Source organism: Callorhinchus milii, unplaced genomic scaffold, assembly GCF_018977255.1.
Source record: "Callorhinchus milii isolate IMCB2004 unplaced genomic scaffold, IMCB_Cmil_1.0 Scaffold1, whole genome shotgun sequence".
NCBI lineage: Eukaryota > Metazoa > Chordata > Chondrichthyes > Chimaeriformes > Callorhinchidae > Callorhinchus > Callorhinchus milii.
In genome coordinates, this window is record NW_024704742.1 from 90,673,719 (window position 1) to 90,696,519 (window position 22,801).

Sequence of the window (22,801 nt, forward strand, 5' to 3'; positions counted from 1 at the left end):
CGGTCTTGGTGTTCAGTTCCTGAGCCAGGCAGGTCCGCAGTACTCCAAGGCACTACTGATTACAGGACAGCCAGCCTGGCTCACCAGCAGGACCTGGAAGATCAGACAAGTCACTGGGGCCAGAGAGTCATCCCGCTCATCTCCTGCAAGTCAAAGCCCCAACGGGTAAGCTAGTCCTAGCTGGACAAGCAGCGGGAAAGCTTGCCAGACAGCAATATCAATGGCAAGCTATGAGGTTTTAGCTGGTTAGACTCCAGCAGTACTCCAACGTACATTCTGCGGGTCCCCAAGCATTGGCTCTTCGCAACCTGCACCTAATACTTTCCGGAATTAGGTAAGCGGGATGCATCCCTCCAGGGAGAGAGTGCACATTCCATTCCAACAATCTATCTCTGGGATTTCCATGTGTAGGTGAGATGCATGGAAATCTCAGCTTGGTTTGGATACTCTTAAGCATTGTGATGGGTTTCCACATGTATCAGACACCCGGCTGATCAAAAAAATACAGCAAAATATTCAGCCAAATTCACTTCACGGTATATTCTGTGAAGCGCATTGAGACATCTCAAAGACATGAGGTGCTGTATCGAATGCAATGAATATTATTATTACAGGTCCAGTATTGGAGGGTAATTTTAGGATAATCGCCATAAAGTATTTCTTTACACAATTAATCAACAGCTGGAATAGTTTACCATCACTTTTTCCGTGCATGACAGACTCCAGATTTTTTTTTACAGAGGGTAATTAATGGCTGCATTGAGTTGGTGGCATACCAGATAGGGCGGTTGGAATCATTTAAGAAACAGCTAGCTGCAGTGATGGGAAGATGGTTGGATAGGTATTCTGGAAGGATGAGATCAAATATATCAAAGGACTTCATCTGATCTTCTCGTGATTTTGTGAATTATGCAAAATGGCTGTCAAGCATCAATTTATAAATTAGAAAAAAATAATGTACAAAATTGGTACAGTATCTGAATTTTTTTCAGACATTTGAAAAATAGAAATACTAAATGATGTTATTGTAAGTGGTTTTGTTTGCTCTCAGATATCTTTATTGTGTTTTTGATTTCTGTTTCATTTACATAGACATCCTATGTCCTACACATCATACATCATTGGTGTTGGTACGTTGAGCAAATGACATACTTAGAAGTTGGTACATTGACTCCAACTTCATTAAAGCTCTTACAACCCACAATCATTGGGCTGCAAATTGTACACTGGCATGACCTTGAGACTGCAACAGCCAAACTGACTGTACACTGGAAATTGGGGTACAATCCACGATTTTCATGGTATTGTAATTTTCAGCACTCTGATTTGAAATGAACAACTGTAAAACATTTGACCAGTTGGAAGAGCTGATTGTAGTAGTTTTGTTGAATGTCAATAATTACGAACAGAAAAAAATCCACTTATTTTCACTCAATGTCAGAATCAAACACTTGCAAGTCAGGTACAGCAGTCAGATAAAATAAATAAAACTCCCTCTACACTGTTCAAAAGTGCCTTAACCTTAACCTCAGAAGAACAGTTCCTGCTGTGCCAGTCACATCTCCACTGCACATGTCAACAGTTCTTATGACATCTCTGAGCCAATTTCGTTCTACTTGGTAACAGTTTTATGCTATGGACCTGCATCCCACTAGGAACGGTGTCAAACATATTTTACGGAAAACCCTTAGAGAAAGCAGAGAGCAACTCTTATCCTATCAATCTGGGTTCCCAGTTCACCTGGCTAGCACCCTGCACTATGGACCTTGGTCCTTCATCCAAGTTACTCAATTTTAAAAAGACCTCAGGGGTACAAGAAAAATATATAATCCGCTATTCATCTCTGTACCCTATTAAAGTTACTTACTGCACTACCATCAAGTTAAAGCAGGTTTTATGCTTTCTGAATATCTGGGAAAGGAGAAGAATTAGTATCTCATAACTAATATATGAAAAATACTATTGTTTAAAAAGAACCATTAAAAACACACAAACTGTCATTTAAAAATGTTAGAATACCTTGTAAAGTGAGTTGGAATACGGCAGATTTTAAGAGAATTACAGATGAAATTCATACATGCTGTCTAAATACACAAAGATTATAAAATATCTCTAATGAGTATCTTAATAATTAGATTTTCTCAAACTGAAGTTAGTTTAAAATACAGTGGAACCCATTATAATGTGGTGGTGGTTGGGTCCATAAATTCTCAACCAGCACTATAATGAGGTGCACCAATTGGTTTCACTGCTTGCTCCTTACACGCAGCCAGTTCATGTGCTAAAATAATTAGCCGAGGTCCAGGTCACCAGCAAAATCACCTCCTCTTTGCTGCACATGCACAATGCAGGAGGTGACATTGGTGACCTAATGAGCCAGAATCTCGCCTTTTTTATACCTCCAGGTCATCAGGTTTCAACCAATATCACTTCCTGTTTTGCACACGCACTTCTTGCTTTGAACATGTGCAGTAAAGCAGGAAGAGATTTGGAACCTAATGACTTGAAGTCAGTCATCTTAGTGTGAAAGACAACTAGAATGCAGGAAGTGAGAGGGCTAAGCTACATACATGCCCAGTGAATCATATCCACAGTGCTAATTTGAGTTATAAAGAAGTGTGTTATATCGAGGCTGCAGTGTACTTTACAAGTCTAAGATAACATAACAAAATTGTATCTATATAAAGCAAGAATCCAACAAATTAATAAAGATTAAATGGATTTTTTTTAAAAAATGTGAATCTGAATAGAAAAAACAAGTTAGTTTCAATGGCCTAAAACTTCTTATGGATCATGTTTTAGATATGGAAATGGAGCTAAATGACTTGGCAGATTAGTGATAATAATCCAAGTATTTAATATAGCACCTTATCACGTTGTTGAAATATCTCAAAGCGCTTCAAAGAATAAACTGTAGTGGATTGACTGTGTATTTTGTGAGCAAAACAATGATGAGATGGAATGTATAGAAAAGAGGGTTTCTAACAATAGAGAGAGGGACAAGTGAAAGTGGAGGTAAGCAAACTGAGCTGGGCACAATCAACAGCACTCTTGATCAGAGGAAAAATACCATTTTACATAATATAGTGCAGAAAGTGTGGTCAGCAGATAACATAAATGCAATGAATTATACTAGTAGAAATTATGTCAATAGTTGCATCTTTTCAATGCACAGGATCGCATTCTAACAATGATTTTCACTTTGCCACTTTCTTTTCCATCTTGATCTTTTAAGTAACTGTGAAAACACAGTTGTATTTTTGAGCTCTTGGAAACACCTGTAAAAGATTTAAAGGTACTGTTCAGAGACATAATTAATTGCCATGGAAAAGAATTACTTAAAGGCTTTGTGAACAGTGGATTTATCCCTCTTTGCTTCAATTTTTATATGGAAACCTAGTGGGGGTTTAATACAAATTGACAATGTGAGTCGAAGAAGATTTAGAAATGCAGATAATGAGGTAGACAAGTAAGATTTTATAAACCCAGTAGGGTTTTCTAGGTTGGTAAGGATTAAAAAGTTAAGAGGTGCAGGAAAAAAAGCTTAGCATTTGGAAATCAGTGCGCACATCAACATGAAACTAATTAGATTTTTAAAAATCTGAGATGAAATCGCAAAAGTCATGTCAGAATAAAAGTCATATCTTTCAATAACAAATCTATAAGTTACCCTTTGACACAAGTAAAAGAAACACTGCCTTTAAACATGAATTAGATTTAGAATAATGATGGGTACAATGGTTAAAAATAGTAACCCGAGCAAACAAACTTGACTTGAATGTCCTCCAACTAGTTGTCAGGATTCAACATCATCGGCAAAATATCACATAGGATCACGGCAACATTTCATAGCAAACATGGAACTGATAATGACATCTGAAAAGCACTGAGAATGTTCATGAATTTTCTCCCAAAAATGAACTTAAATACAAAGTGAATTGATGAATACTAAAATAATTACTCTGGTCTCTAAACTCCACACCAAGAATCAAGAGTTCACAAACAGAAAACATCCTCACAAGCATCCATGAAAACAAAATACTGCGCTAATACTGTTGGCAACAAAGGAACAGAAAAGCTCAGGGCACATGCCGAACTTCAAAATTGACATTAACTTTTGGTGATTGAATGTTATTAAACAATAAATCCACACCAACAATTTAACATTACAAGAGAGCCCAATTAAAGCTCCTTGGCATTCAAAGGATACGCTAAAAGCTTTCAAAGAATTTGCTCCTCCATGGTTCTATTTGATCCGCACCATCCACATTTGTACATAAGTGGGTATAAATCACAGTTCCTGAAACCACCTCCACGTAGAGTCAGAAACAGTGTTCCAGCATGATTCCACAAGTTCAACCTTGATTTAGTTTGTACATGTGGTGTCAAATTGCTGCCAAAATCAATGCAATTCATGTAGTATAAACACAGCATTGTGTACTTTCTAATAGTTGGCTACAGAGCTGCATTGGAAAGCTCTACAAACTTTGCTTGCGGTGTATACAGCAAGATAACTCATGTAGAAACACATAATACACTGAAAATAGTACACTTTGTTTTCACAGCATTTAAGCAATGCATATCAGAATACTTTTGCAAACAGTTTGAATTTCTACCTTTGTTACAATGAGTATCAATGATGTAAAGTTTATGGTCATGAAATGAACAGAATTTCAGAGATACTGTATTTAACTCCAGAAAAGTGCCATTTGGAAATGAGATCAAGACATCTCATCTCAATGAGGTAATCAATTGCTTTTGTACAATTAAACAGATTGCATTTATATAGTGCAAAGGACACGTCTTGGAGAAAACAAATGGATAGCAAAATTAATTATGAATAAACTAACAGTAACTTTTTTTATTCAACCTTACAGCACAATTCTTCAAAGATATTTGCTTGGTCTCTCACCAAGTTCATACTGCACTGTAACATGCAATTTGGATGGATCCCAAGTTGAATGCTATATTGAGGAAAGGTCTGAACGAATGAAAATGTGAACCAAAATGCACACACTGCCAAGACATGAAACATTTGTCAATGTTGAAATCCTTTATATTCAGAAAGTTAAGGTGGATCAAGATCCCAACGCATACTGTAACAGGCTGGTTTCACTCCATATGCAGGCGCTTGGCCAGCTTGCTCCTAAAGCAGTTGTTTAATTCATAGAAGAAAATGTTATATCAGATTCCAGTAACCTCTGGTTTAGAGCTGTAATTTCTCACCAATTAAAATATACAGTACAGTAGAACCTCACTAATATGGTCACTCAATTGACAGAGCAAAAGTGACCTACTTAGTAAGGTGACCTGATAACTGAAACAGGTCAGGTGAATCAGATCACTGATGTAATGTTAAGGGCAATGCTAATGGGCAAGGATGATGAACATTCAAGAACCATACTTTGCAATCTCATGAAAATAAAGGCATTGTCAGATTTAAAACAAAAGCTGTCATGTATTCAGCCTATCTTTACAGAATGTATCCAACTTGTCTTCTGCCAGTGCCATAGATCACAGTTAACTGTCTATGACTTTTGCTCTTACTGTTTTTGATTAAGTCCACTCTCTCACGTAAGGACAACTCCTTCCGTGGTGGCATGTTTACAACACTTGTCAACAGTCACTAAATCAAAACCAACAGCGTACACAGAAACCATGTGCTCTGAATACAGCATTTACCAAGAATTGGCCACAGGAGATCAGTTTAGGCCACGGACGTCGGGCAAAGTCGATTTTCCGCTCACGCCGCTTCCACGATCCCAACGCTCCCCCCATCACGCAAGCGCATCCAGACCCTGCCCAGCGTCAAACAAACAGAGCAAGGAGCCCGATGCCTAGTGCACTCTGTACTGTACAAGTTAGTAGCGGAGTGGGGTGTTTGTACCGGAGGAGAGCGCTGTAGCGGCCGCAATCAATGACCATTGTCCTGAATAGTGAGGTGCCCGGTTTACTGAAGCAGACGGCCTATCTTCTAACATTGACAATGAAAGCATGTCTGCAATTGTGAGGTGGCTGGATTACTGAGGTGACCGCAAACCGGGTTTCTACTGTAAATGCACAACATTATAATGCAAGTCATCATAGCACAAGTCCACATATAGTGTAGGTTGGTTGTGGACCAGAAGTTCAGTGTGCTTCCTGCTTCTGGCACTGAATGGCCTTTTTGTGGGCTGCACACATGCACTGGCAGACAACTAGTCTGTGCAGAAGCCAGAATTGCCACCAGTGGTGACTTGACAACCCGGAAGCACAAACCAATTTTTATTTTGTTGCACAGTTATAACATGGTGGATAAAGAAACATTGCATTATAATAACGTGTACTTGTATAGTACCTTTCACTTGGGAGAACATCTCAAAATGTGTTACAAAATAAATAGGAACTTGAGTTGGGAGAGGAATAAGGGGAAGGTGGATGAAGTTCTGGCTAGCATACATTTCTTTTGCTCATTTTCACTAAAGGACCAGAAATGTTGCCCAAAAAATACAGAGCTGGATGTAAACTCCTCCTTTCCGTCAACGCTGAGCAAATGAAAACATTTTACTACCGAAGTAAATGATATATTTCATGCTTGCTGTGAAAGCGGTATACAACTGTAATAAATGTTTATCACTCAGCACTTTATTCAATGCTAAACTTATAAACCACTGGAGTTATCATCTAACATTACGACAACTACAGCACAAACTTTGAAGTCTTGGAACTCTTCAAAAACTAGTTTGGAAAATATATCTAGCCTATCAACATTATTAAATGCAGAAAAAGTCAAAATAAATTTCTCTTTCATTTATCTTCCCTCTGGCAGATCAGAACTACAAAAATATTTCTATGGGCTGTGTGAGTCCACTTATGTAGATATTAGTGGTCCCAACGGTTCAGTTTAAATGCATTCTTAATGTCATTCATTGACCTGGTCATAGAATCATTAGTGTGGGATTTTTAATTTGCTGAAAAACAAGCCTGTGATATCAGTTTTCAGCCTCAATTGAAAAGTGTGTCTTCTCATTTTCAGAATTCTTTGTCAATTGGGTGTCTGATGCATGTGGACACAGTTCTATATATGTATGTCACCTATGCATGGAAATGTCATTGTTTCTGGAACAGAATATACACCAAACTTAAAATAACTAGAGCAAATACAGAATAGAGTTGAACAAACACGAGAGGAGCACACATAAAATATTATGTCAATCGTCCAGGATAATTGCATACCCAAGTTCAGCAAAAAGTACTTAGAAAAGGAACAATAAATTGACTAATGTAGTGTCTTTCACATTGGGAGACTCAATGCACTTTACATAGGTGCAATTGGAGCCTGAGCAGGGAGGCAAAGGAGGGTGGATAGGTGCTCAGTTAACAATTTACATTGAAACCTGTTAAAGCAACCACATCTATTCAGCTACCACCTGCTGTCAACAGACCCGAGTGATTTTCTATAATAAACCACCTTTATGCAGCAATCACTTGTCTATTGCAACCAGGAGCCACTTTGTTTTAGCCCCGTCAATGTAGACATACCCTCTTCAATGGCCAGTTCCAAGTGAATTTAAATGTACTTGCTTAAATGCATTACCAATTTCCGCAGGCTCATATGTAGAGTCCCGCGAGACTCCTAGCAGATTTACTAATGCTGTGCTGAGCAGCCCACACGATGCCTTCACTTGTGAGGTGGCGTTGGTATATGCGCTAGGAGTGTAGAGTGAGTCTACACGCAGCCAATGGAAGTTTTGGCCCCCAGGAATTTTTAAAAAATTCGGACTCAGTCAACGAATCAATAAACCCTTACTCAGAAACCAGCCTTAAATAAAGGCCAAAACAGAGAGAGCTGGGAAAACTCAGCAGGTCAGGCACCATCTATGGAGAAAAGAAAGTGAGTCAACGTTTTGGGTCCATGACCCTTCATCAGAATATTATTAGAATATGCACAAAACAGTTGCACAAATCACTACTGGAAACTTGTCCCTGTTCGGGCCCAAAGTCATTCCCAGGCTTTAAAGACAACCGTGTTTTTCCTGTCAAACTGAAATAACCAAAAATGCCAACAGTATAAGATCCAAAATGGTAACATCAAGCACTCGGTACTGACATTTTAATGGGTATCTGTCAAGTTTGCATGGGCCTCTGGAGTCCAAACTATAATAGGAACATACATTCATTTTGCATATCCTCATGGAAAACATTCTGCAATGTGGGCACTCTCATTCGCTAAATCCTTATTCATGTAAAATCAAAGTATGTTTTCTTTAAAAAATTGCATGTGCATGGGCTTGCACACACTACAACTTAAATATTCAAACCTTTTCAAGTTCTTGTATTTTGTTGTCTTTGACTTGTAGAATTTCTAAAATCTTCCTGTCCTTAACTTCAGCTTTCTGCTTCTCCCTTGAGGCGGTGGGTGTGGGGGGGGGTAGCGAGAAAAAAAAGTCGGCAATTAGTCATAATCTAAAATTGTTAATCATTTGAACATTTCATCTTCTAATGATCAGTGTAATTTTTTCAGCTTTTAAAATTAAATTCTGCATCAGTATGCTTTAGAATTAATCAAAGCTCTTATGTATGATAAGTCACATAAACTACCTCTTCAGAGAATAATAAGAACTTTATCAGTGAAAGATGGTGTTTGGGGAGGCAATAATGAGGAAAGAGGAATGATGAAGTTAGTTTCATGTATTTTATTTTCCATACACCACTTATTCATCCCAATGATGGAGCGCATCAGCACATCAGAGTTTCAACTCTATCATAACTGACAGTGATCGATGGCTGAGGCAAAGTTCTGATGAGCTGATTAGTCAATGCTCGAGGAGAGTATGTGTGAAATCCTAAAGGAATAATACATTTCTCTTTAGTTAACAAAACACTAAGTACTCGCCTAAGATAACTATTTTACTCATTTAATGTTTCACATTTAGCATTTTAGTTACAAAATAAAAATCACAGCAATGAAACTATGAAGTTTTATTGCAGAAATTATTTTTGAAATGTTTCTGCAAATTTTCCCATCGAATCTTCATAAAACACAATCAGTAATTAGTACCAGTTATTTTATAAATAATGTTATTAGCTTGAAAATATGGTCTGAAAATCCCTTTCACTCAAGAAAACATTGGATCGATGATTGAAAAACGATCACCTCAATCATTATAACATTTCAAGAGAGGATTCACAACACAAATCCAACTGGTTTTAACATACATTATCATTCAATTCTCTTAGTAAATTCATACCATAGATACAGCATACAGTAGACCAGGGTGGTCAAACCTTTTGGTTGCTGAGTCGGATGTCAGGTTTGAGAAATGTCCGCAGGCCGCATAAGCAATATTTTTGTGTTTTCCTTCCAGAAACATAACATTTACACAGCACCGTTTTTATATTGGATGGATGTTTCAGAGTGCTTGAAACATCCTGCTGGGCACCCAAGCTGCAGGTGATACTGAGCGATAATTCCATTAATTCATGGAACATTAAATTTGAACATTTCCATTTCAAGATATTAGCTCAGATTTCTTTAAATAAAAAAAATTGCTTTGTAGAAGAGAAATGATATGGATGAATGAACACAATTGGATGTCATTTAGTTATTAACTGCAGTTACACTGAAGCCATTTTAGTACATAAAGTCTACAGATACTTGGATAAATGTCCAATAAACTATTGAAAGTTTTAGGTCATCAAAAACGCCTGTGGTCAACGATCATCCAACCAAGAAGTCTGGAAAAATTTCTTGCTGACACAAATGTTCACATTTTATCACCTCTTCAGGGTGTGAGAATGAAGGGAGAGGGAAGAGAAACGACAGAATGAAACCACTTTCATTCAATTCTGCATTTACAAAGATGGCCGAATTGAGATTGGCACCTCATGCTTCGCTTTAGAAGGGAAAAAAAGGTATTTTTCTGTAAAAATGGCACAAAATTTGTAAAATCCCCACCTTCAACCACTGAAATTATTCTTAATTTCAATCATCAAAAGCAAACAGTTACTTCCGATGAAAAATAATGCTGAAAATACTGTGCAGATTAAAATAAACTGTTTCATTATTAAGAGCCCACAGGTGGTGATAGGAATGCATTGGTGGTACATATGCTGTTAGTCAAGGCACATATGTTTTCTAGTTTTACTACCAAGGCCCTAGTCATTACAATTTTACATTCAACCCACATTTAGTGCAAAAATAGCTGGAAATAGCGATTATGTGGTTTCTCAAACTAGATGCAGACAGGTTTCCAACAGTCACACAGCATTTCTAATGTTTATGACTAATTCAAGGGGAACAGTGATGCATATTTACTAACAAAAATGTTAAATATTAACTGATTTTCTTAAAAATTAACATTCTTTTCTGATTGCCTCCCATAAATCAGAAAAGACAGGTAATGTGGTCATCTCCTTGTCTCCACAACCTTATCCTCTATTTGGAAAAAGTTTGCTAAGGAAAAGCTTGAAAGTTCATCACTGCAACTGATGCATTCTACTGATCCTCTTTTCATATAGAAATTAATAAGTAAATCAAAGAGATCAAAATAAACTTAATAAAGGTAATGGGTTATTTTGTATTTTACACATTGGAACCTAGATTACCCACTAATTTCAATTATTCACAAGGGGCCTCCATTCAGGCAAATAATTGAGGGTGCACTGTATTTAACAGGTGTCACCGGGAAAGTAAATTTAACAGTATGGTACATCAGGGAAATCTGTGAAATGTATTAAGCATGTGGGAGAGAGTTAACCTTTAGCAATCTCAAATTGAAACATGTGCAAACTTTGAACTGTTGTGAACACAAGCCAGATATCACAGCACTTACAACAGGTTCCAACACTAAATACAGTATATATACTCTCATTTTGCAAATATTCAATTAACACAATTTTCATTCATGTGTGCTTCCTTGCTTTCTAAAGTTGTCTTGAATTTCTTCAATCAAAGCTGCACATTTTAATTGTTTCCCCTCCAAATGACTGTAGGGCAAATCTGTTAACAAAATAATAATAATCTGCACCATTTGATATTTATTGCTTCTTTAAAATGTTTGCTCAACCAGATCAAGCTTGCACTTTAAATTTGGATAATTCAAATATTTATAGGTTATTAGAGGTTTCACATGACTTTTTAAAATTGTATTTTTATCATGGAGGAGAGACATATCTACCGATACATGGTTACTCAGGGACAAATGCTCCAAGACACTATTCTGTGTGAAGGGTGCTATATAAATGTAAGTTGTTGTTGTTAAATTATCATAAAGAAGGAATAATAATAATCCTTGCATTTAATATAGCAGCTTATCATGTCACCAAGACTTCTCCAAGTGCTTCGCAAAATATACTGTAAAGTAGTTTTGACTCTGTGTTTTGTGGACAAAATGTAGCAGCCGGTTTGCACATAGCAAAGTCCCACAAACATCTGTGAAGTGAATGACCAACTTTATTTGGAATGGAATATTACAGCATAGTTATAGAGCGAGAGGCGAAAGAGGAAAGTCACTGGTAATGTCTTTACATTTTTGTTTGTACAAATAACCTGATGTGCTAAGTTTCACTTAATTATGTCATAGCTAATTTACCCACATGTTCAGTTAGCTCAGTTTGTATCATCCTTGCCTCTAACTCAGAAGGATGACGGTTCAAGCTCCACATCGGAACTTAGAATTTACACTCTATAGCTGTTTGAGTGGCAGTGTTGAACTCTGAATGATTGCCGTATACTCTCACAAAATACAATCAACCCACTTGATATTCTGTGAAGTGCCTCGAGGGATTCTCCTGACTGGAAAGGTGTATAATAATATTTTTCGTATTTGGTATAGCGCCTTTCACATCAGGAGGACATCCCAAAGTGCTTCACAGCATTTACTGCGAGTGGAGTGACTGTGTATTTGTGGGTAAATGGAGGGATTATCATGATCATCATGTGATACTAATTAAGAATGTCACTCCCTCATGCAAAGTGCACAGCAATACAGTTAGGAATTTTCTTCAGGCACGGCAGTTGTGTGATGCCAAGGCAGAGCTGGCAGACATCCATATTATATTTTCAACATTCGCCCACAAAGCACATAGTCTATCCTGTGAAGCGCTTGGGGCATCCTCCCGACATAAAATGCAGCCAACCAAATGCAAGGAATATTATTATCATTATTATTCTGAGGTTTTCACATGAGCATTGGATGCAAAAGTAGACACACGGTCCATTGCCACTGATGACATCCCTACCAGCCATCATTTTCAGGAGCGAAAGATAGTAAAGGGAAGAAAATAAGAAAACAAAAGCACAATAAGAGGGGTTTACTACGTGAAAACTAAACATCTTTATGTAATAAACAATTTGCAAAAGATATTTAATTGTCGAGTTCAAGGTAGCTACCAGATATTTGCACACTAAAAACTAAAAACCAGATGTTTGCACACTGATCTCCCAAAGCTAAATTTATAACCTGTATAAAACTATGACAATAATGTTCAGCTCATGAAACACAAGCTAAAGTACCACTGATCTGGCATACATCCTCCTTTGCAGGTAAGTTGTGAGGACATGCAGAATCTTCATTATTTCTCATTCTTTGCTCTTTACTCGTGCATATTTAACAATTTGACGTCCAACCTTGCTCTGATTGGCGGACTAGGTTGGCAGTCAGTGTCAGGGGGCAAGATGAGGCTTAATGATTGGCATTCTGGGCTGCCAGTCAGGAAGCTCACATGCAGTTCCTGATACATACCATCCACCTAGTGCAGGATTCAAACTCAAACAAAGCTTAACCAAAACAAAATGTATTTGGGTACAAAATACAATGGAGTCCTGTAGCTCAGTGGTTAGAGCACTCACTTTGCAAGTGAGAGACCTGAGTTCAATTCCAGGCAGAGGGCGAAACCTTGGGCAAGTTTCCTTGCTCCACACAGAGCCTAATAATAATCCCTCAAAAACCAAAAACAATAATAAATTGGTCATTTTCAATCTACGACTGTTTGTGGGACATTGCTGTGCACAATTGGCTCCCGTGTTCGCCCACAAATATACAGTCAATTCACTTTACAGTATATTCTGTGAAGCGCTTTGGGACGTCCTCCCGACATGAAAAGCGCTATATCAAATGCAAGGATTATTATTATTATTAAAATGGGATGAAGGGCAACTTAGAAATACAAATCAAAAGAAATAGCATGGATCTTCTACTACAGCGCTGAACTTACTGCCCATGAGAGAATGGCTTTTTATGACAACACGTTCAACAACAACTTGCATTTATATAGCTCCCCTCATGTAGAGTAGCATCTCAAGCACGCCTGACAGTGGAGGAGCACAACGCTGAGCTAGGGGGATGGGGAGGTCTTCAGGTGCGACCTGAAGATGAGGAAGGAAGGGGCAAAGCAGAGGGATAGAGGAAGACTGTTCCAGAGTTTCGGAGTGTGAAAGCATAGCCACCGATGTTGGAATGGAGGATACGAGGGACATTCAGAAGGCCGGAGCCAATCAAGTGGAGGCAGAGGGGATTGAAAAGGTTTGAAAAGTCTTATTTGTCAAGCTCCTTTTATGTAATCCTTAACTAATTTGTTGATCTCTCAGGATGTCACTGGGCTAGAAAGTGAAAGACCGAAATAGATATTGCATAAACCCAAACAGAACTGGGCTTAGGCTGAACATCCAACTGATGTCATATTGATGATGTATGACCTAAGGCCTCTTTACATATCAAGCAACAACAAATTGTTATTGAGTCAAATATGGCAACCCAGTCCACAAACACATGACTGCTAAAAGTTGTTGGGATTGTGCCATTACTTGGGAACATTAAATGCATATTTGTGATTTTTTTTCTCAATTTTGAGTCCAACATCCTTAATGACCTGCCAGCTCATTTACAGCAGATATGCAGAGACACGGCTTCTGCTTCCTTTCTGTGCTTGCTTTGGTATCCTAATCAATGTTTTTTCAGACAACTTACTTTTGGCACTGCGCAGAGACTGGCTGATGAAAATAATATTCCGGGTTTTAAATGGCCTAAAATTTAACAATAAATCACTCTACATGAATATGCACTCTACATGTACCAATATGCACATGAAATGGTCATATCTGTTTTTTACTAATTGTTGTAAAAAGTTTTAATTCACCTCGTTCCAGCCAGGGTAAGAGAGGGGGGCAGAAGAAAGCTACTGTATAATGATAAAATTGGGTAACAGACTGAAGAGTGATTCAAGCATTTTGGTGTCTAACAATAAATCCATTTTAACTATTTAGCCAGTCAGTGCATTTCTGAATTCAGAGTCGAAGCCAATAAGTGGGTCTTAGACAAGAGATCAAGGACACTGGCTCACTTAGTATTTGGGAAAGCAATCCAGCAGAGAAAACATCTTCTTTCCCATTCATCTGACATTAAAAAAATAAAAATAATCCTTCCCTTTGATATAGTGCCTTTCACGCCAAAGCACTTCACGGGATTTACTGTAGTGACTGCATATTTTGTAAGCAAACATGGCAACCAATTTGCACAGCAATGTCCCACAAACAGCTACGAAATGAATGACCAATTTTATTTAGGAGAAAGTGACTGTTGGCTAGGTCATTGGGAGAAATTTCCTTTTTTTTAAACAATGCACGCGATCTTTAACATGCATCTGAACAGGCAGACAAAATTCATTTTAACATTTCATTCGAAGGATGGCACATATCACAGTGCAGCACACCCTAAGATTGCATTGGTGTATCAGCCGAGACGATATGAGTTCAAAGTCCCAATACAGGGTTTGAACCCACAACCTTCCAACTCAGAAGCAAGAGTCCTACCAACTGAACCAGGCTGACACCTAATGGTCCATCCTATTAAATGGCACCTCACTTAGCATCACAGATCATCTTTCCCACAATGTCTCTGGCTGCTATTTCAACCACCACTTCAATAGCATTTTGTGTAGCACATATCTGCAGCCAGTTCAGTTAGTTCTACGAAGCAATGCCTAAACTTGAAGTTACTCAATACCTCATCCACCTCCAATTGCTTCATAAGCCTTCAATTTCCAACACTGACCTAGTGACAAAATGCTTCCCAAAAAGAACAAGCTGGAAGGAGAAAGACACTATCAATTTTAAGGTTGAAGATCAAGTTCAGCTTGGTCCAAATTATGTGTGATATTCACTTTGTGGCTATTTGTTCGCCACTATTGTGTGTAAATTGGCTGCCATTTTCATCTACAAAGTACACCATCACTACACTTTACAGTAAATCCCGAAAAGTGCAGAGATTTCTGAATGGCGTGATAAGGTTTATCAAATGCAAAGATCATTCAAATCATACTTTAAATATGTATGTAGTTTTACAGCTGCTTTTCTTTAAAAGTTTACCAAATATTAGCCTGTTCAGACAGCTCTACCCCCCATTGTTAAAGCTAGAGTCTAAGAGAACACCACAACATGATATCATCATCAAGCTATTCTCACTATTCTCATTCCAAGTGTTGAGGTTTTCCGACATTTAATTAGATCACAATGTTAAAATATTGTCAAACTGAAAAGAACATTTGAAATATAATTTTAACAGTTCAAAGTTCAGTACTTAGCTCTTCCTACCCAGAAAAAAAGAAAAATGCATGCTCCTAAACACGCATTCGAAGCTCTTCAAAAAATTTCAGGTGGTAGACAATGGGCTTGAAATGAGGAGATCACCGTGACCCGAGCAAAGCCAGGTCAATTATAAGATGACAGGAAACGGAAAGTCTTTTGGAAAAGACAGCAATCAGTACTGTTCTTCCACTCAGGTCAAACTCACTCGTATTACAATTTATAGCAATTTAAAATTTACAATCCTAATAGTCTTTGGAACAATCCGTAAATATTTTCAATAGGGTAAAAAAAATTGTAGAGTACAGTATCATAAAAAAAGAGAAATTCCACTAAAAAATACTATTTGGCTTGTGTGTGTGGGGGGTGGGGGGTGGGGGGGTATGCTTCAAGTAAGAAATATACAGATATATAGTAATAGTGCTTCAAGAAAGACATATGTCATGTTGGCTTATGTTAAATTAATCCTTTCCAGCACAGCATTTCCCCAAAATACAGTTCCAAAAAGTCAGACTGGAAGCCATTTACAGCGCAATTGAATAACCACTAAACTGACTCACAGGTTCAAAAGGGACAAGCAAACTTTATTGGAACTGACCCCAGACACCACTCGGAGATCGGGATATTTACTGGCATGCTGACTTGCACATTATTCATATTCTCAGACAATATAGTCACAGAAGCATTTTTGGACACTTTAGACACTGTTTACTGAGCATTTTAAATACTTTGTAGGCTGTCAAATAAGGGAAGGTTTAAAGATTTAGCTCTGGCACAGTTTGATATTCATTAAGATTTACAAACTATATTCTTGAGTTAGAAATATTTCAGTTAGAAAGTTTTATGTAGAGAAAAAAAAACAAATGTTACTCAACACAACTACTATGACAAAACCATTAAGCATAGTGACAGGACAAAATAACTGGACTGCAATTATATATAGGAACAGGATTATGCCATTCAGCCCCTCGGGCCTGTTCCACCATTCTATAAGATCAAGGTTGATCTGTACCTCAACTCCAATTACCATCACCAAATAAAACAGAATAGTTAATCTCCCAGAATTTACCATTATATGATCTAACTCTTATTTCACCTAACAGTTTAAAAAGAATAATAATCCTTGCATTTGATATAGCGCCTTATCACGTCTTCAAAACATCTCAAACCGCTTCACAGAATATACTGTAAAGTAAACTGACTGTACATTTTGTGGGCGAAACGTGACAGCCAATTGCGCACAGCAGTGTCCAACAAACAGTCATGGATCAAGTGACCTCATTATTTTTTAGAGTGATTATTACCCACGGAAAAGCAATCCGCCAATCAATTAACAACCAGGTTCCTACTTACTACGGGGTAAACAGAGGCATGTTGAGTAAGGAAACTTGCCTAAGGTTTCGTCCTGCCCAGGAATCGAACCCAGGTCCCTTCACTTGTGAGGCAATGGATCTAACCACTAAGCTAAAGGACTCTGACAAAAGAGATGTTAAAGAGCATTTTAACTCCTGCCAAAAAAAACTATCACAAAATCTTAGAAACATAGAATTATACAGCACAAAAGGAGGCCTTTCGTCCCATCGTGTCTGTGCCCGCTCTTTTAAAAGAGCTATTCCAAATTAATCCCATTCTCCTGCTCTCTCCCCATAGCCCTGCAAACTTGTTCTCCTCAAATAATTTTGAAAACTTCTACTAAGTTTCCTCTTAACCTTCTCTGCTCCAAGGATAATAATCCTAGCTTCTCTAGCCTCTCCATGTCATTTAAACTCGCTTTTAAGGCTTATTTTACACATGGTACAATAAAGAAGGATTCCTAAGAAGGAGTAATTTGCATGGATATGAGGAAAAGGCAAGTAAATTGGAATTAATGGATTGCTTTTTCAAAGATCCAGCCAAGACAATTGGCCAAAGATCTTTTTCTGTACTGTAAATTTCTATGGTTCAAAAGCAATACGGGCAAAATAATATATTAAATGCAACTGTTACCATTGGGCAGAGTATACTGGAAACAGAATTATCTCATTCACAATTTTACATTGCATTCCTACATTAGGCTGGTGCATAAAACCTGTGAATTTAATCCCTTAAACTGGGGTTCTAACAATGATTAAGGTTCTCCAGAACAGAACACTGGAAGTGCCGGTTGAGATCACGTGAATCCAGGTCCTGAGTCGGGGCTTGAACCCATAACCTTCTGACTCAGATGCTACCAATGAGCCAGGCTGACACACAGCATGAAAAAACGAGATCCTCATACAGTACGAATATTGATTGTGATCAAAAACCACAGTACAACATGGACCATGATTTAGTACTGTATGAGGCACTCATTTTTTTCTGGTACTTTATTGTTTGTGCTCAATTATAAAGAGCTCTTACAACTAAACATGAAGAGGCAAATGCTGATACCCCATTCTATCAGATTCTCCCAGGAGGGGCCTTCAATCAAGCCTGACTGACTGTTGAGTGTTGACCACCAAACTGTAAATGTTACCGAGCTAAATATTTATGATCACTGAAGTGGAAGTCAGACCAAACACTGTATAAACAAGGTTGTTCACAATTTAGCATTGCTCCTGACAATTCCATCAAGTAGCAATTTAATTTCAAGCATTGTGTTAACCTGAAACATATCAACAAAATACAATAGACTTTCTCTTAGCTCTTTGCTTTATAAGGCTCTCTCTGGATGCCGTATGAAAACATGGTAATTCTAAGACAGCAGAAGTAATGCATTGAGAGATAGCTGAGTTACTTTTTATTTGATTAAATAAGCTAAATTAATATCAGCAGATCAAACCGAACTGATTGTAGCAGTGTAACAGAATATTTTGAAAGCTCAAAACATCTTGGTTAGCCAGAAACTGACAAACATGCAAGAAAGAAAAAACTACAGTTTTGGTTTGGTTTCCAAAATTTTACATAAATAATTCTACCTTGATTTATTTTAAACTATATTGATCCCTCCACTACCTTTTGCAAAATTCTTAAGAGAAAACTAAGATTCACTCACCTTTCTATAACCAAACTGATTGCATGGGTAAGATCTGGGTTTGCTACTTGCAGGTGCTTCCACAATGACCAAACAAATTCTTTATCAGCCTGCACAAAATACAAAAATACAAGATAAGCAAATAAAACAGTATCACATAAAAACACTTCTCAAAGCGCTTCACAGGATATACTATAAAGTGGATTGACTTTGTATTTTGTGGGAGTCATTTAAGCAGTTAGCTGTTTTTTATTGAAGTTCTGTATTGATTAGACATTACCTTGATTACACTAAAATGTAACTGGCTCTGGTATGCTTTGCACAAAACATTGCACAATTTTGGAAGCAAGATTGAAGGATCATTGCATGCGGAAAAATAGGGCAAAAATTAGTTCACAATTACAAAACAAAAGAAACATTTGTTTTTGGGTGTGGAAAGAACAATCTTTTCAGTTGGCATAATGACATGAAAAGGTACAAGATTAACGATCCAAGGGCGAAGATTCATGAATCACATGGAATTTAGAAATCTGGGTTAATCCCGCATGATATTTTTTTCAGGAAGGTGACACAACAATAGCCAAATTTCTTCCTTCAAAACAGTGCATTATTTCACAATAAAAAAACTAAGATCACTCAGATCAAAAAAGCTATAGGTTTCCACATGAAAAACAGATAGACATAATGGTGTCTAATTATTTTTTTTAAAAAAAGTATTTTATTCGACAGCTCCAGCTGGTTTTAAAGAAATGCACTTGGCTTTACCATGAAAACTGCCAACTTCTTTCTTTTCATAAATAATGGTGCGCTGTATTCAAACAAGGAAGGCTGCAGATACGAAGGGAGGATCCCACTCAGAGTGTGCGTGGGATTCCAGCTGCGGTCTGCCTGCTGCTGAACAGGATAAAAAGCTCAGTTGTGTTTAAATTAGGAATGTCGGCTTGGGTCAGCAGGCAGCAATGCAATCCCAATAGCAATGTTATCAAGCAAATGTATGATAACATGTCATATTGAAACTATTATCACATTGTTTGGGAGAATGCTCTTCTGAAAATCCAGCAGAGACTAAAGGGGCATTCTCTACTAATTCATGGTGAAAACGAGCAATAAATTTATAAACTACATCTAAAAGGCATCAGAAATGTATGAAATGCACAACTAAAAGGAGACTTCAAAAATAACTTTATATTACATAACTTATATAACATGTTACATATGTGTTTATGTAACAACCGCAACATAAACATCTCAGAGCACTTTACAGAGTCAGTGTCGGGTACGCAGTCTGTCTATGTGTGCAGTCGGGGGAGAAGGTATCGTCCAAGAATTTGTTTTTTAGATTGCTTTTGAAGGTCGACAGATATTGAGGGCGGGGGGGGGGGGGGGGGGGGGAGGAGAGGAGACAGAAAGTTTGAGATAGAGAGGGAGAGAGTATCAAAGGTTAGTGGTACAGTGGCTTAAGGCTTGGCTGCCAATGGTGGTGGAGGTTCCAATAATATTAAACATCATGACTTACTAATAAAGAACTTGCATACAAGTCTCATGTCAGAATAAGACTAAATCAGAGAAAGCACATTTTCACTGAGAGCAGAAAATGAAAACAACAAGCAGTAACATGACAATATTCAGAGTACCATTGATATTCAGAGTACCACATGCAGGCATTGACTTTTTTTCCATAGCACTTTACCCAATCATAAGCTGGCTCCAGACATCCAACCAAAATGCATCATTGCTGGATTTGGAGTAGAAAGCGGAGTTACAAGTTCGAACCTGAAGAATGTGGGGAGGACACAAACCTGAGATTAAAACTTATAGCTGTCAACCACTTACACGGCAGCTCCACAGAGCTGTGCCTGAAGAAACAAAAACTTGCACTTATATAGCGCCCTCCACGCAGGGTAGCGTCTTCCGAGTGCTTAACCGTGGCAGAGACTGACTCCGAGCTGGGGGGAAGAAGGGTGGTGGCTGTAAGCACGGTCGAAGAGGAAAGTTTCCAGGCGGGACCTGAGAGAGGGGGCAAGGTGGAGGGATTGAGGGAGAGTGTTCCAGAGTTTTGGGGCGCAGTGGCTGAAAGCGTGACCTCCAATGGTGGGGGCGGAGGGTGCGAGGGATGAGCAGGAGGCCGGTGCCAGTTGAGTGGAGGCACCAGGTGGTGGATTGGGGAGTGAGGAGGTCGGAAAGGTAGGGAGGTGCCAGGGAGTGAATGGATTTGAACACGAGAGTGAGATTCTTGAAGTCAATCCGTTCAGTGATGTGGAGCCAGTGGAGCCTGGCCAGAACTGGTGAGATGTGGCTACCAAGTTTTGTCCAGGTCAGCAGATGGCAGAGTTTTGAATGAGCTGGATCTTTTGAATGGTGGAGACGGGGAGACCGGTGAGGAGTGTGTTGAAGTAATCCAGGCGGGAGGTGACAAACGCATGTATGAGGGATTTGGCTGCATTTGGGGTAAGGTGCAATCGGAGGCGGGCAATGTGGCGGAGATGGAAGGAGGCGGTCCCAGTCAAAGACTGGATGTGGAGGAGGAAGGACAGTTGTGGGTCGAACCGGGCGCCTAGGTTGCGCACTGGTTCGGCGAGTCTGAGGAAGACCCCAGGGAGGTTGAGGAGTTTAGATCCGCAAGAGTGAAAATGTTGACGGGAGCCAAGGAGTATGGCGTCCATCCTGTCCATATTCAGCTGCAGGAAGTTTACACTCATCCAGGCCTTGATGTATGCCAGACAAGCTGATAGAACATCGGCGGTACTGGAGGAGGCAAAGTAGATTTGCGCGTCATCCGCATATATGTGGAAATTCACCCCGTATCTGCGCATGACATCGCCCAGCGGGACCATATAGATAAGGTAAAGGGCCAAGGATGGAGCCCTGAGGTACCCCAGAGGTGACCAGGCGGGGGCGAGAGCGGTTTCACTAAGGTAGATGAGGGAGGAGAGAGCCAATGGAGGAGGATGGCGTGATCGACTGTGTTGAACACGGCAGAGATCCAGGAGGTCAAAGAAGCAGAGGGAGCCCTGGTCACAGTTAGAAAGAATGTCATTTGTGACTTTGACAAGCGCTGTCTCTGTCCTGTGGGCAGGGCGAAAACCAGACTGCAGGGCTTGAGGAGGGAGTGGTGTGACCGAAGTTGACCTACAACAATGCGTTCCAGAAACGCCTCAAACATGCCAGAAATCTGGGTGTAAATGCTTTTTTTAAAAAAAAGTGGCAAATGCCAATCATTTTGGCTTAACGCTATACAATATCACAAAAGCTACAGATGCTAAAGGCCTTTCTGTTCATTTGATCTTATCTTTCCAGATCCTCACCCCACCATCTAACATTGCAGCCTGGTTCAAAGAACCTAATTCGCAGCAAGTAAAAACAATAAAGCTCATTGGTTTTGATGTTGTAAACTAAATCCCAACTCTTACCAAATTTTACTTAATTAGTTAATTTTATCCCCCTCAATATTTTCCCTTTGTTTTAACATTAAAAAACTAGGTTTTCATTTTACATTTTAAAAAAATCACTTCAATGGTCCTTAAGTAAATACTATGCAACTGAAAAAGAGCAAAGATATTCTTTGACTTCAAATAGAAAATAAAAACAAGCATGAAATATTTTGCCTTAGTGGTAGACTGGATACTGTGAAACATTAAATCATTGGATTCTACACGATTTCAATGATGTAATAGATTAACTGAAACGTTATTGATCCAATTTTCCAACAGAATGGGTATTAAATCGCAGTAAAAGTTTGTATTTGTAAAGAAACCATAATGATGAAAATTGTAGTTTTGTTTCTAACTGGAGTAAGGATTCAATGGAGGATTAATATACAATGTACACCTCTTGATTATCAGAATCCAGTAGACATATTGAAACATGTATTACTACCAATAATAGTTAGCAATTATTGATCCTATTGGCTGTGAGAATGTGTAAGAACACATGATAAAATCTTGCAATCCTAGAATGAGCATCACAGCAGCAGCTCAGTAAGTCGTTTAACCAAGGATCACAATGAGCATTCCATGTGAGAGAGTGTCTCGTGTTTAAAACTTCACACATAAAACATACTGGAATACTTATTCTAACCACAAACTTCACAATCACAATGCTGTTTCGGAGCCAATATTTCTTTATTATAAGCAGGGTGGTGCTGCATGACCGACCGACCCTGTATCACACATTTTTTTCATTGTTTTGTCAGTTTTTTCAAATGAAGCAACATCCTTCCTGGCTTCATTTCAATCACTTTGGACTGG

The 22,801-nt window shown here is 38.5% G+C and overlaps 1 protein-coding gene across 3 annotated transcripts in view; it reads right to left on the reverse strand.

Moving 5' to 3' along the window:
- Nucleotides 1-22,801, reverse strand: part of cntln (centlein, centrosomal protein) — a 187,097-nt gene that overhangs the window by 156,777 nt on the left and 7,519 nt on the right. For all 3 annotated transcript variants that reach the window (XM_042333055.1, XM_042333048.1, XM_042333041.1), the window contains exons 3-4: nucleotides 18,576-18,664; nucleotides 8,301-8,385 (exon numbers count right to left, since the gene is read on the reverse strand). In XM_042333055.1, coding sequence (XP_042188989.1) covers nucleotides 8,301-8,385; nucleotides 18,576-18,664 — 174 coding nt within the window. The remainder of the gene's footprint in view (nucleotides 1-8,300; nucleotides 8,386-18,575; nucleotides 18,665-22,801) is intronic.